Source organism: Condylura cristata, unplaced genomic scaffold (genome assembly GCF_000260355.1).
Source record: "Condylura cristata isolate star-nosed mole 26May11 unplaced genomic scaffold, ConCri1.0 scaffold00020, whole genome shotgun sequence".
Taxonomy (NCBI): Eukaryota; Metazoa; Chordata; class Mammalia; order Eulipotyphla; family Talpidae; genus Condylura; species Condylura cristata.
Window position 1 is genome coordinate 31,640,990 of NW_004567121.1, and position 11,298 is coordinate 31,652,287.

The 11,298-nt window shown below is 48.7% G+C and overlaps 1 protein-coding gene across 9 annotated transcripts in view; it reads left to right on the plus strand.

The window, feature by feature from the left end:
• The window catches only part of PUM2 (pumilio RNA-binding family member 2), a 76,351-nt gene extending 73,303 nt beyond the window's left edge, over positions 1-3,048 (plus strand). For 5 of the 9 annotated variants that reach the window (XM_012727521.1, XM_012727520.1, XM_012727523.1 and 2 more), the window contains one exon: positions 110-1,983. In XM_012727521.1, the coding sequence (XP_012582975.1) occupies positions 110-241 (132 nt within the window). In that variant the 3' untranslated portion in view covers positions 242-1,983. Of the gene's footprint in view, positions 1-109 lie in introns of all 9 variants that reach the window. The other 4 variants (XM_012727522.1, XM_012727526.1, XM_012727527.1 and 1 more) reach the window with 1 other exon arrangement.
• The last annotated feature ends 8,250 nt before the right edge of the window (positions 3,049-11,298 follow it).

Consider the following 11,298-nt stretch of genomic DNA (forward strand, 5'->3'; position numbering starts at 1 on the left):
CTCTTCCAGATCACCCAGTTTTAAAATTTAAAGCTCTTCCAGATCACCCAGATTTGAAGATGCTTTTTAAGAAGTGAGAAGCTGTCCTAAGCAGATGCTTGTCTTTCAGATCCGACCCCACATTACCACTTTGCGCAAATACACGTACGGGAAGCACATACTGGCCAAGCTGGAGAAATACTATTTGAAAAACAGCCCAGATCTAGGGCCTATTGGAGGACCGCCAAATGGAATGCTGTAAAGGAGAGAGGAAGAAGATGATGTAACCATGTGAAAAGAACGTTGCTTTTTGTGAATTATCAAAACACAACTCAGCTACGAATCTTCAAATTTTTTTTAAAAGCAAAACTATTTATTGACTTTATTCATCCATTTGTAAATTTTTTAAGGTTCTTGTGTATATTTGGGGGGTGGGGGTGGTGAATTATAAATTATATTCAGCCCTGAGTGGAGACCTATCAGATTGGATTGCTGGCAAAGCACAGAATGCCTGTATATGATGTAACTGTATCAAAAAAAGCTGTCACATATTTTGTAAATTTTTACCTTGTAAAGTCACAAAAATAGTTTTTAAAGGAAAAAGTACAGTATTCTTTTAATAAACTGGCTTGCAGTCTGGTAGGTCTACGGACCCCATAGCACAACAGGTTTATAGAGATGTATATAGAAATATAGTCCTTATTTTTTTTTTGTCCTTTGTGTGAAGCCTTTTATAACAGATTAACAATCAACTGCATAAATATTATTAATATTTTAAAAAGGAAGTTAAGTTGTATTTTGGTAATTCACAAATTATCATGCAAATAAAAACTCAGCAAGAAAGGCAAGAAGTAAATGATTTGAGAAGAAAAGAACTTAACATTGTCTACAGCGGATGTGGTTTTAATACAAATACTGCCCTAACAATGTGTCTGGCCATGTACAGAAGAAATGTTGTATATACTTACATATGTAATTGTTATAAGAGATAGAGAAAACAAAATCACGGTGACACTTCCATCCAGTTAAGTGCACTAAATGAAAAGTTAAATCCCGTTTTAACTTTTCAGTTTGGTTTGCAATGAGAAAGAGTGAAAATTTGTATATTGTTTTGCTTATAGAATTACAAGGACATTTTGAGGAAGTGTTGAGCTTTATTTTACTTTTTCATAGTAGATTCTGAAAATAGGAACCAGTTAGAGGTGAAAAGGGGCCATTGAAAAGTGAATTTCGATAGCTCAACATTTAAGCATGATTACATATTCAGATAGCTTCTTTTGCTTCCTATAAATATATGCATTGTGTGTGTAGTAATAGGTGTAAGTTTACACTCTGAAAGCAAATCTTGTTTCAGTGTTTATTATAAAAGCCTTGCTAATTTAGTAGTGATGCTTTCCTTGGTTGTACAGGTGTACATTTGTAAACCTTCATGCTGTAAATGGAATTTGTTTTATCTCTTTGGGAAACATTTGCATTTTAGTGTACATTTACGTCCCTGCCCTCTTTGACCTGGCATATAGTATTGTATAATGTAAATTTATTTCTCCAAATCGAGAGTGATTTTTTAAAAATTTTTTATCTTTATATGGTTTCAGAAGTACGAACCAGCTTTCTTTTTATTATTGTGAGAAACATTTTGTTTTATAACATAGTTGACTCTTAATATGGACATGCTAGGATTTGGATCACTTTCAAGAAGTCAGGGTATTGTGCATAATAGAAAGTATTGGACTGAGATATTCGGTTACCATGGAGGCCAATGCTTTTCCATCTTATTAAATGTGATGTGATTTTTTTTTCTTTGTACAGAAGAGTACTGTATTTTTGAATAGCCTACTCCCAAGTAAGAGCAAATCTGTATGATAACATTTTTTTCTCTGGACATAAGACATTATAACAGTAACATGATGTACATTTACAAGCGGCCTTATGTACATTTCCCAACAATCTTTTTAAGGCAAAATTGTGACCATATGTGTATAATTAAAATCGTTTTTAATCCTTTGCCTATGAAAATATTTTGGAAAAAAAAAACTTGCTTTGTATATTCAGTTTCTGAAAGATAAAGAAAGTGCTTTGTATTTTGTTGAAGTCAGTATTTTGTATAAAACATTTATGTTGACCCATTTATGTTTATTGCTAAAAACAAAAATGAACCATGCTATCTCTTTTTGATTGAACCTGTAAGGGATTTTTTTATTAGAGGTCTGCAGAAGAAAAGCAATCTTCTGAGCTTAATATTGAACATAAAGGTTTTCACTTAGCTGTTCATATCATGAACCTGAAAATAATGGCATAAGGTTTGGGGTGCCAGGCATACTTTCTCACGTTTTTTGATGTTGAGTTACTCGAGTTTTCTAACCCAGCATTCCATGTTGAGGCCATTAAACACAGCCCCTTGCCACTGCCCCTCCCCTTGGCCCGCACGTCCCAGTCCGTGGCAGTTGCTTTTCCTCCTAGTCCCGCACAGCGCCGCTCCCGCCCGCCCACCCGCCCTCCTGCTTTGTTTTGCCAGCCTCAGCGTGTCTTGGCCCATATGGAACTTTTGTTCCTAGTATTGACTCCTGGTTTCAGGATCAAAGTTGTCCTTGTTGGAGATTGGTAAGGACTTTGCTGTATTCGCACAGTTGAGTACCTAGTTTCCTTTATTGTTACCCTCTGTCTGCATATGAGAAAGGCCTAGAGAATACCCTGTCAGGAAACTGAATGTTCCTGGTGTTCCCATGTGCTCCAGTGTTAACAACCCAGTCTTTCCCAATATCTTAGGTCCTGTTCTATTTATAGTCTGCCATTTTGGGTACCCACCTCCCTAATTTCACCTTTTAACAAATTGGCATGGAGTTTTGGTAAAATCTGAAAACGACATTTAAGAATAAAGAAACTAATTGGGCAGAACTGCTTAGGCTTTACTCTTTGAGTGTCTCCTTTTGCTAGGGATTGTTTCTGGACCAGTTTGTCTAAGTCCTGGCTCTTATTGGCTCATATGAAATAATGTTATCTTCACTTCTTTGTATATTATGTATAAATTAGAAAATGAAAAATGTGTGAATAACATTGTATGAAATAAACCTGGTCTTGTGTTTTTCTCTAGATAAGACACCCTCTGTTCCTCAGTTATGATTCACATTGCCTGTTCAGGTTTCTTCTAACTTGGATATTTTTACCCATGGACAGTAGTCTGGGGTCCCTGGTCACCCTAATGGTACTAACCCTAATCCTGTTCTCTGATATCCGGGTCTCTGTCTCATTGTGTAATGACACTACATAAGATGAAATAGTCTGTGTCCTTACTGAGAAGAGGGTACTTTTGCAAGGCTGTTTCGAGGATTAGATTAAATCAGGTATCTACCCAGAGGATTTTGTTTCTGCGGGAGCATCCCCCAGACAGTGTTCTCTAAGCAGGTGCAGCCTGCGCTGAAGCTGAGTTTCAGGTTCACCTTATCAACTACCCTGCAACTGTGGCTGTCTTAACTTAGCTCTGTGCCTTCATCTTTACCATGGGCTGAGTACTGCTTTACCTACCACATTGGTTTGAGGAGTTGAGAACATATAAAAAGATACCTAGCAGCCAATTCTCAACAACTGGTAATATTTTCCAAAACATGGAAAATAAGGTCTCAAAGACAGGTTTACATGCCCATGTTGATAGCATTATTCTCAACAGTCAAAATACACAGACTACCCAAGTGCTCGTGAGTGAATGATGGGTAAAGAAAATGCATACACCTAGGAACATTTTTCAGCCTTTATAGGAAGGAAGTGGTGACACATGCTACAAAATGAAGGGACACTGAGGACATTATGCTAAGTGAAGTAAGCTAGTGACACGACACGCTGAATGATTGCATGTAATAGGAAGTATATGAAACAGTTCAGTGCATGGAAACAATGGTGGGTGGAAATGGAGAGGGACTATTTAATAAACAGATGCAGTTTTAGTTTTGTGAGGCGAAAATGTTAGAGATATATTGCACAACAAAGTAAAATTTAATATTTAACTTTGACTCAAAAAAAAGACAAGACCCTTAAAAAGACAACAGCCTAAATTGTCTTGGGGATGACTACTGTAAATCGCCAAGGAACATACCCTATTTGATAAATTTTACAGAGCATAGAACACAGTGAAAATTCCCAAGTGACTCTACAAAGCTTTGATAATGGAACAGTTGTGCACACAAACCGAAAACATGGGCTGTTTTAACTTGCGCATATAGGTTTAGAAAAATCATAAGCAGGCCCTCTCTGGTGGCGCAGCAGGTTAAAGCACTAAGAAGTGAAAGCCATTTCAGCATGAGTTCGATCCCCGGCCCTGGAGGGGACCACACGGCACGGCAGACCACTCCTGACCCGCCCGCTGCTTCCCTCAGTGTGCTTCATTGATCTATCTGCCTGCTCTGCCTCCCACTCTGTCTCTGATGAATCCTCTCACTGCCCCTGCACCTCTGGCCTGTACCCCAGTTCTGGATGCATAAATAAATCTTTAAAAGTAAACCAGTTGAACCCAGCAGAGGCAATACCTCATGACCAGGCAAAATACTCCCCAGGAATTCAGGATGGTTTAACATCTGAAATTTTGTTAGTGTAATTTATTACACTAGTATTATAAAGGAAAAGTGATGTAGTCATATCAAATAGTGATAAAAAGCAATTGATAAATTTCAAGACTTACTACTTGGCACAGCTTAAAAAAAAAAAATTTCCTTAAAAAGTTGTATCAGGGGGCCCTCCCTGGTGGCTCAGCGGGTTAAAGCACAGCACTGAGAATCTAAAGCTGCTTCCGCATGAGTTCAATTCCCGCCAGCCCTGGAGGTGACCACATGGTGTGGCAGACCTCTCCTGACCCGCCCGCTGCTCCCCTCAGCAGTGTACTTTGACCATCTGCCTGTTCTGTTGCCCACTCTGTCTCTGGTGAAGCGTCTCACCGCCCCTGAGCCTCTGGCCTGTACCCCAGTTCTGTATGCACAAATAAATAAAATCTTTAAAAAAAAAAAAAAAAAGTTGTATCAGGGCCCTCCCTGGTGGCGCAGCAGGTTAAAGCACAGCACTAAGAAGCTAAAGCCACTTCAGCATGAGTTAGATAGATCCGGCCCTGGAGGTGACCACATGGCGTGGCAGACCTCTCCTGACCCGCCTGCTGCTCCCCTCAGCAGTACTTGGTCAATCTGCTTTTTCGGCTCTCTGCTCTGTCTCTGGTGAAGCCTCTCACCACCCCTGCACCTCTGGCCTGTACCCCAGTTCTGAATGCATAAACAAATAAGTCTTTAAAAAAAGTTGTATTAAGAACTCATGCAGCAAAACTTAGGAAACATTAAAAGCAATTCCATTAAAGGGAAAAGTAGGGCGAGCGTAACCCAGAGGTCATGCAGGCAGCACCAGGCTAGGCAGCACTCCACAGAAAGGTGAGAAATCTAAGCGCAGGAAAGGCAGGGCAGATGGGCCAGCTTACCGAAAAAGCCAAGGGAACTAAGTAAGGGTTCAAGAAATTGGCCAGATGCAAGATTAAAGTATAAAACTATAATAGTCTTATCTCCTCTATATACCAAGGTAATTTTTTGGTTGGCAGTAACAAAGTCTAAAAATAACCATGACAAGATAGCAAATAAGAAATTTGTAATGTGAAGAAAATAAGTTGTATTGAAGACCGGAGACCCCATACATAGTGACACCGTATACCTGGACACGAAACTTCCGTGTCGGAAATTGTCTCTCCAGGATAACCTGTAAGTGCAACTTGGCCTGTATCTTTCTCTTTGGTGAATCAGTCCAGTGTAGGAAGTCTAGGCGTGGAGCCTGGAACATTTTGTCTGGCTAGAATGTCTTATCTCCTGCTACAAAACAACCCCCAAACCCAGAGACTTCCAGTAACAGCAACTATGGGGTGAGGGTTCACACATCAGGAAAGCAGCTGGTCTGACCAGGATTCACCCTCAGTCCAGAGGTGACCCTGGAATCAGCTATGACTCTCCTGGGACCTGCCAGCCAGAACCCCCACTCACCTCTCTCAGAAGCCTGGGGTGTCCCACTTCAGAAGCCAGGTTCATCAAGGAGTGGGGGGCGGGGGGGGGGTTGTGATCAGGTAAGTACCTTTGACTCTTCCAAGGATCTCGCAGGCTGTTTGTCCCAGGCAAGACCTTTCAGTCTCGAACACTTTTCTCGTGGGTACAATAAGGTGAGTGAGGCCGCAGATGTCACACGAGGGGCCTTCTTGTGTCATCAAATGAAATGGGAGCCTGGCCAGGGCCCCAGCAGCCCCAGCCGGGTATTCACCCAAATGAGTTGAAAGCACAAAAAAACTGCCCACAGGTGTTCCCAGCAGCTTCCTTCATAATGGCCCAGGCTGGGCCACAACCAAGATGCCCTCAACAGGAGCAGCAGCGGGTGGTCCCCATGATGGGGTCTGCACAGAAAGCGGAATGAGCGGAGCGGTGGAAAGGCGGAGGGAAGCCGACAGGCCCCCGGCGGTAGCAGGAGGGCTCCAGATGCCGCCGATCCCCGAAAGAGCAGGGCTCGGGTTGAGGGGGGTGAGTGAAGGTCCCGTGGGGCCTGCCTGGGACCGACGGATTGGTCAGGACCGGCAGAGTGCGCGCGGGAGCTGCGCCAGGCCGAGCTCGGCTCTGGAGAGCCCCGCGCGCGTGCATCGGCGCCCGGGCTGAGCTCCTGCCGGCCTTGGGGGCGAGTGGGGGGACGTAGGACCAGGGAGCACAGCGGCGCTCTAATGTCGCCTCAATTTTTCTGTAAACGTAAGGGCTCGAAAAAGTCCGATTAGATTAAAAAAAAAAAAAAGGCTCAAAAAGTGGACGTGAGGGTGGAGGAGCAGGCGGGGGCGGGAAGTGGGGCCTCGGGCCTGTCCCGGCCCCGCTCTGCGGGGGGCGCTGCTTCGCGGCTGCAGAATTCCCCCCCGACGGCAGCTCCCTCGGTCCGCTCTCGGCCTCAGCGCTGGGGCTCGCTGGCTCCCGAGCCTCCGGCTCGTAGGACCCCAGGTCTGCAGCGCCCGCCGCCCCTAGCCTTGCGGGCCCCATGTGGTGCGTTCTCGGGGCGCCCCCAGGGTGCCCCCCCAGTCCCCCGCGCGCTCGGGACCCGCCGGCAGCTGAGCGGACCCGGCCGGCGAGGGCGCGGCGCGGGCCGGGTCCGGCGCCTGCGACTCCCCAGTCCAAGGCCTGGGCGGAGCCGGCGGTAGCCCCCACCGAGACGCCGCTGGGCCCCTGGATCTTGACCTTTCGCAGACGGTTTAAGTCCGAAAGGCCCCGCGGCGACGCTCAAACGCGGTGTCCGAGGTGCCTAGGACAGGTGGGAAGGGGCTCCCCGCTAACCCCGGAGAGGGAGGGAGGGACTGGAGCAGACTTTCTCTTTACCGGGGTGAGGTTGGATCGCTTATAAGAAAAATGAATGATTTGTATCTCTGAAAAGTGGATGAGTCCTGATAGGTTGCTTTGGAAGTACGCCCGTGTGTGTCCGCAGAAATGTGCACACGCACACGCTGTTCTGTTCACACGCAGGTGCCCTGTGTGCAGCAAGAAAAAGCAGGGAGGGCCTCCCCAGACCCTGACAGTGGCCACCCTGCAGAGGATCTGGCTACGGGAGGGGGCCCCAGGGTGTGTTACTTACTGTGCGTTACTTACTGTGCGTTTTCAATGTATTATGTCGAGCAACTAGTAATAAATACCAACAAGTGTTTGGCAGGAGGCTCAGCGCACACGGCTGTCTCTACAGCGAAGAGTGTGCCCTTGCGGGAGAAGTGCGGGGGGGGGGGGGGGGGGGGCCCCTCCAGACCTGGCCAGGAGACTCGCGGGAAGTTGTCAGAGGGGCTCCCAGGCCCTTGGGGCCCACGGCCCACTCTACCTTCCCGCAGAAGCCCGGGGGTCTGCTTTCCCGCGGACAGGCTCTCCTCTGGCTCGGCCCAGCAGACCTCCTTTCCTCTCTGCTGGGGTCACAGGCACCCTGCCGGGCGGCCTCCTTGGTCTGATTGCCTGGCGGCCATGGGGCTCTTACCTTGAATGTCTGTGGGTCCATCACCGCTGGTCCCAGACGCAGGGAGGGGGCCTGGTCCACTGACTCCCCAGCCTGGGCCTGGCTTTAGAGGGGATTCCTCTGGAGCCTTGTCAGCTCTCCAGCCACATGGCAAGGCGGGTCACCAGATGCGTGCGCCCTGGGAGCGCATGGGGGTTCTGGGCAACAGCAACTGCCTTCCTAACTAGGCTTAGAGTCAAAGTGTGGGGCTGAGGGGCTGGGGGAGGGGCTGTCCAGACCGGTGGGGGTCGGGTCGGGCACTCCCTGGGGGCCTCCGAATGCCTAACACTGATGATTTGTTTACCTGGCCACTTATGTCACCCAGTGGTCATCAGAATCTGAGCTCCGTGCTTAGGGAGCCCGCAGGCCCTGGGGGAGGCTGCAGGCTGGGCGTCTGACCGGCTGTCCCCTCCCAGCGCTCGGTGGCATCAGCAGGCTCACTCCAGCGGGCACTCACATGTGTGCCCGGCCCTGTGCTAAGCCTCGCGGGCTACAGCGGGGCCCGGTACCGACAGCTCCCAGCTCCCCGGGGGCAGTTCAGGCCCCAAGTCACACAGCTGAAGTGAGGCTAAGAGTTTGGGGGGAAATGACACCTGCCACGGTCACAGCGCTGCCGATCCCCCTCCACAAGGGTGAGTCAGGAAGGGGGGGCAGCCTCTCAGACACCAGGTCATCGTGCGGCCGCTGGCGCAGGGGCGGGGGCCCCAGCCAGAGTGCCGCATGCGCCTGGGAGGGCGGCTGGCCCTGGCACACCTGCCAGCGGGAGCTTCCTGCCCCACCTTCACCCAACAGAAGCTCTGGCGGCCAGGACTGAGTCTACAGCGGGACTCCGCGCATGACCTGGGCACCCAGACAGGCCCCGGTCACACACCTGTGGCCCCTGTCAGCTGTCTCCACAAACCACACGGACAGAGGCAGCCTGAGGGTTTCGGAATCCCGGCTTCCTCTGCCTCGCCCGCCCAGAGCCCTAAGTCGTCCTGCCTGGTCCACATTTCTCCCTCCGCCCTCGCCGTCCGCCCGTTGGCCCGGCCATCACAGGCACCCCGCCCAGGGGCCTCCTTGAAACGTGTTGGTCTGATTGCCTGGCCTCCGGGGGTCCTTTGTCCTGAGCGAGCGTCCGTCCATCTCCGCCTGCATGGGCTTTAGGAAGGCCGCCTCGCTCAAGCACACATCCTTCTTTTCTCTGCTGCTTTTGGGGAAAGAGGTTGTTAGATGAGTTGAATCCATTTCAGGATTGGGCACCCAGTTCACCTTGACTGAGCCACCATCAGTGGGTGACTATGGGTGGCAGCGTTAAAGCCCCCCCCCCCCCACGGGCGCACCTGTCCGCCCCTCACACTCCGTCCTGGGGAGAGGGCTGAATTGGCCCGTGTGTGCTAGGCGTGGGCTCCTGGCAGGGGACAGAAAATCCAGGATGACAGCATGAATCAAATCAGATGTTCATTTGTGGGGGTGCCCAGGGCTGATACGTTTTGTGGGCCAGGTCCCCCACTCCTCCTTGCCTGTCCTCTGCTGCGCACAACCCATTTCCAGGTCTGCTCCCTGACTGCGAGCTGTGTCCCTGCCAGGAGCGCAGAGGCAGGAAGGAGGCCCTTCTCTCCCTTTGGTGTGGTCTTGGACTTCAGGGGACTCGCGCCTTTCTGCTCCTGTCACGCTAGCAAAACCCCAGTCAGAGAGCCACACCGAGCTGTGAGAGAGTCAGAGAAAGGTCTTTTTACCTCCAGCAGCCTCATGCCCAGCTGGGATGTGGGGCTCCTCTCACTGAGGAGGAGGAAAGCGTGGGGCAGGAGTGGCTGCCCACGCAGTCAACGACCAGGCGCCTCAGCAACATGTCCCACGTTGGGTGGGAGGTGTTCAGAATGGGTGATGAGATATCGCTCATCAGGCTCCATCAGACTGGCAAAAATAAAGTGTCCGAGAGAACCAAGCCACACACAGGGTGCCAGAAGGGTGGTTACTCTCATAACTGCCTCTGGGAGGATGGCTAGCTATAAGCCCCTTGGGGAGAGCAGTCTGTTTGGAGAAATTGCTTGGAACAATACTAAGGCTGAGAGTGTCTGTACCCATAACCCAGGTGTTCTATCTACTTCTAGAAAAAATCACATACACTTAAGGAGAAAAGGTCAAAAGTTGACTGTGAGATACTGAGAAACTGGAAACTACATGTCCATGGCTATAGTCTATTTGGGCGTGCAGAGAATTAGGACAGAGCAACCAAGACAAATGCATGAGAACCACCTGCAGCAGCAGTTACGTCTCAAAGTGTAAACCGGGAAGCCTCAATTGTACCTGTAGCTCCTCACTTGAATTTGTTTTTTAGGATTGCAAATAAGATGGGAAGGGTCTACGTCTTCTTTTTATTACAATATATTCCTAGAACAATTTACCATCATAACACTAAGCCTGCAGTTCCAGGATCATGTGTATCCACCTTGTTGTGCAACCGTCATCCATCTCCAGAAGAGTTACAACGTCCCAAACCGAAAGTCCGTAGCCCTTAGGCAAGAAGGCCCCACCCCACCTCCAGCAGCCACTCACAACCACACTCCACTTTCTGTCTCTGTGACTTGGCTACTCTAGAAGCCTCGTGTATGTGGAATGGTATGTGGGTTCTTGTGTGATGGATTTCTTTTTTTAAAAAAAAAGATTTATTTGTGCATACAGAAGTGGGGCGCAGGCCAGAGGTTCAGGGGCGGTGAGAGGCTTCACCAAAGACAGAGTGGGGAGCAGAACAGGCAGATCGATGGAAGTACACCGCTGAGGGGAGCAGCGGGCGTGTCAGGAGAGGTCTGCCAGCCATGTGGTCACCTCCGGGGCAGGCGGGAATCGAACTCATGCGGAAGTAGCTTTTGATTCTCAGTGCTGTGCTTTAACCCGCTGCGCCACCAGGGAGGGCCGTGATGGATTTCTTTAGCATAATGTCTTCCAAGTTCACCAGTGTGCCATGTGTCAGAATTCCCTTCCCTTTACAGCTGAGTAATAGTCCGTTTCATGCATGCATTATGTTCGGGTCTCCTGTTCCTCTCTGGTGACACAGCTTGCTTCCGCTTTTTGGCTGTTGTGAATAAGGCTGCCATTAACAGGATTGTCCAAATACTTCTCGAAGAACCTACTTTAGTTCTTGTGGCTATAAACCTGGAAGTGGAATGGCTAGTACATGTGGTCATTCTATTTTTAATTTTCTGAGAACTGTTATTCCTTATTCTACGTCTGAAATGATTCACCGGAAAACAATGAACTATCTTTTAACATTACCTCATGATGGGAAAAAGCCTCTATCTTTTTTTGTGCTCTATCTTTTTTTTTTTTTTT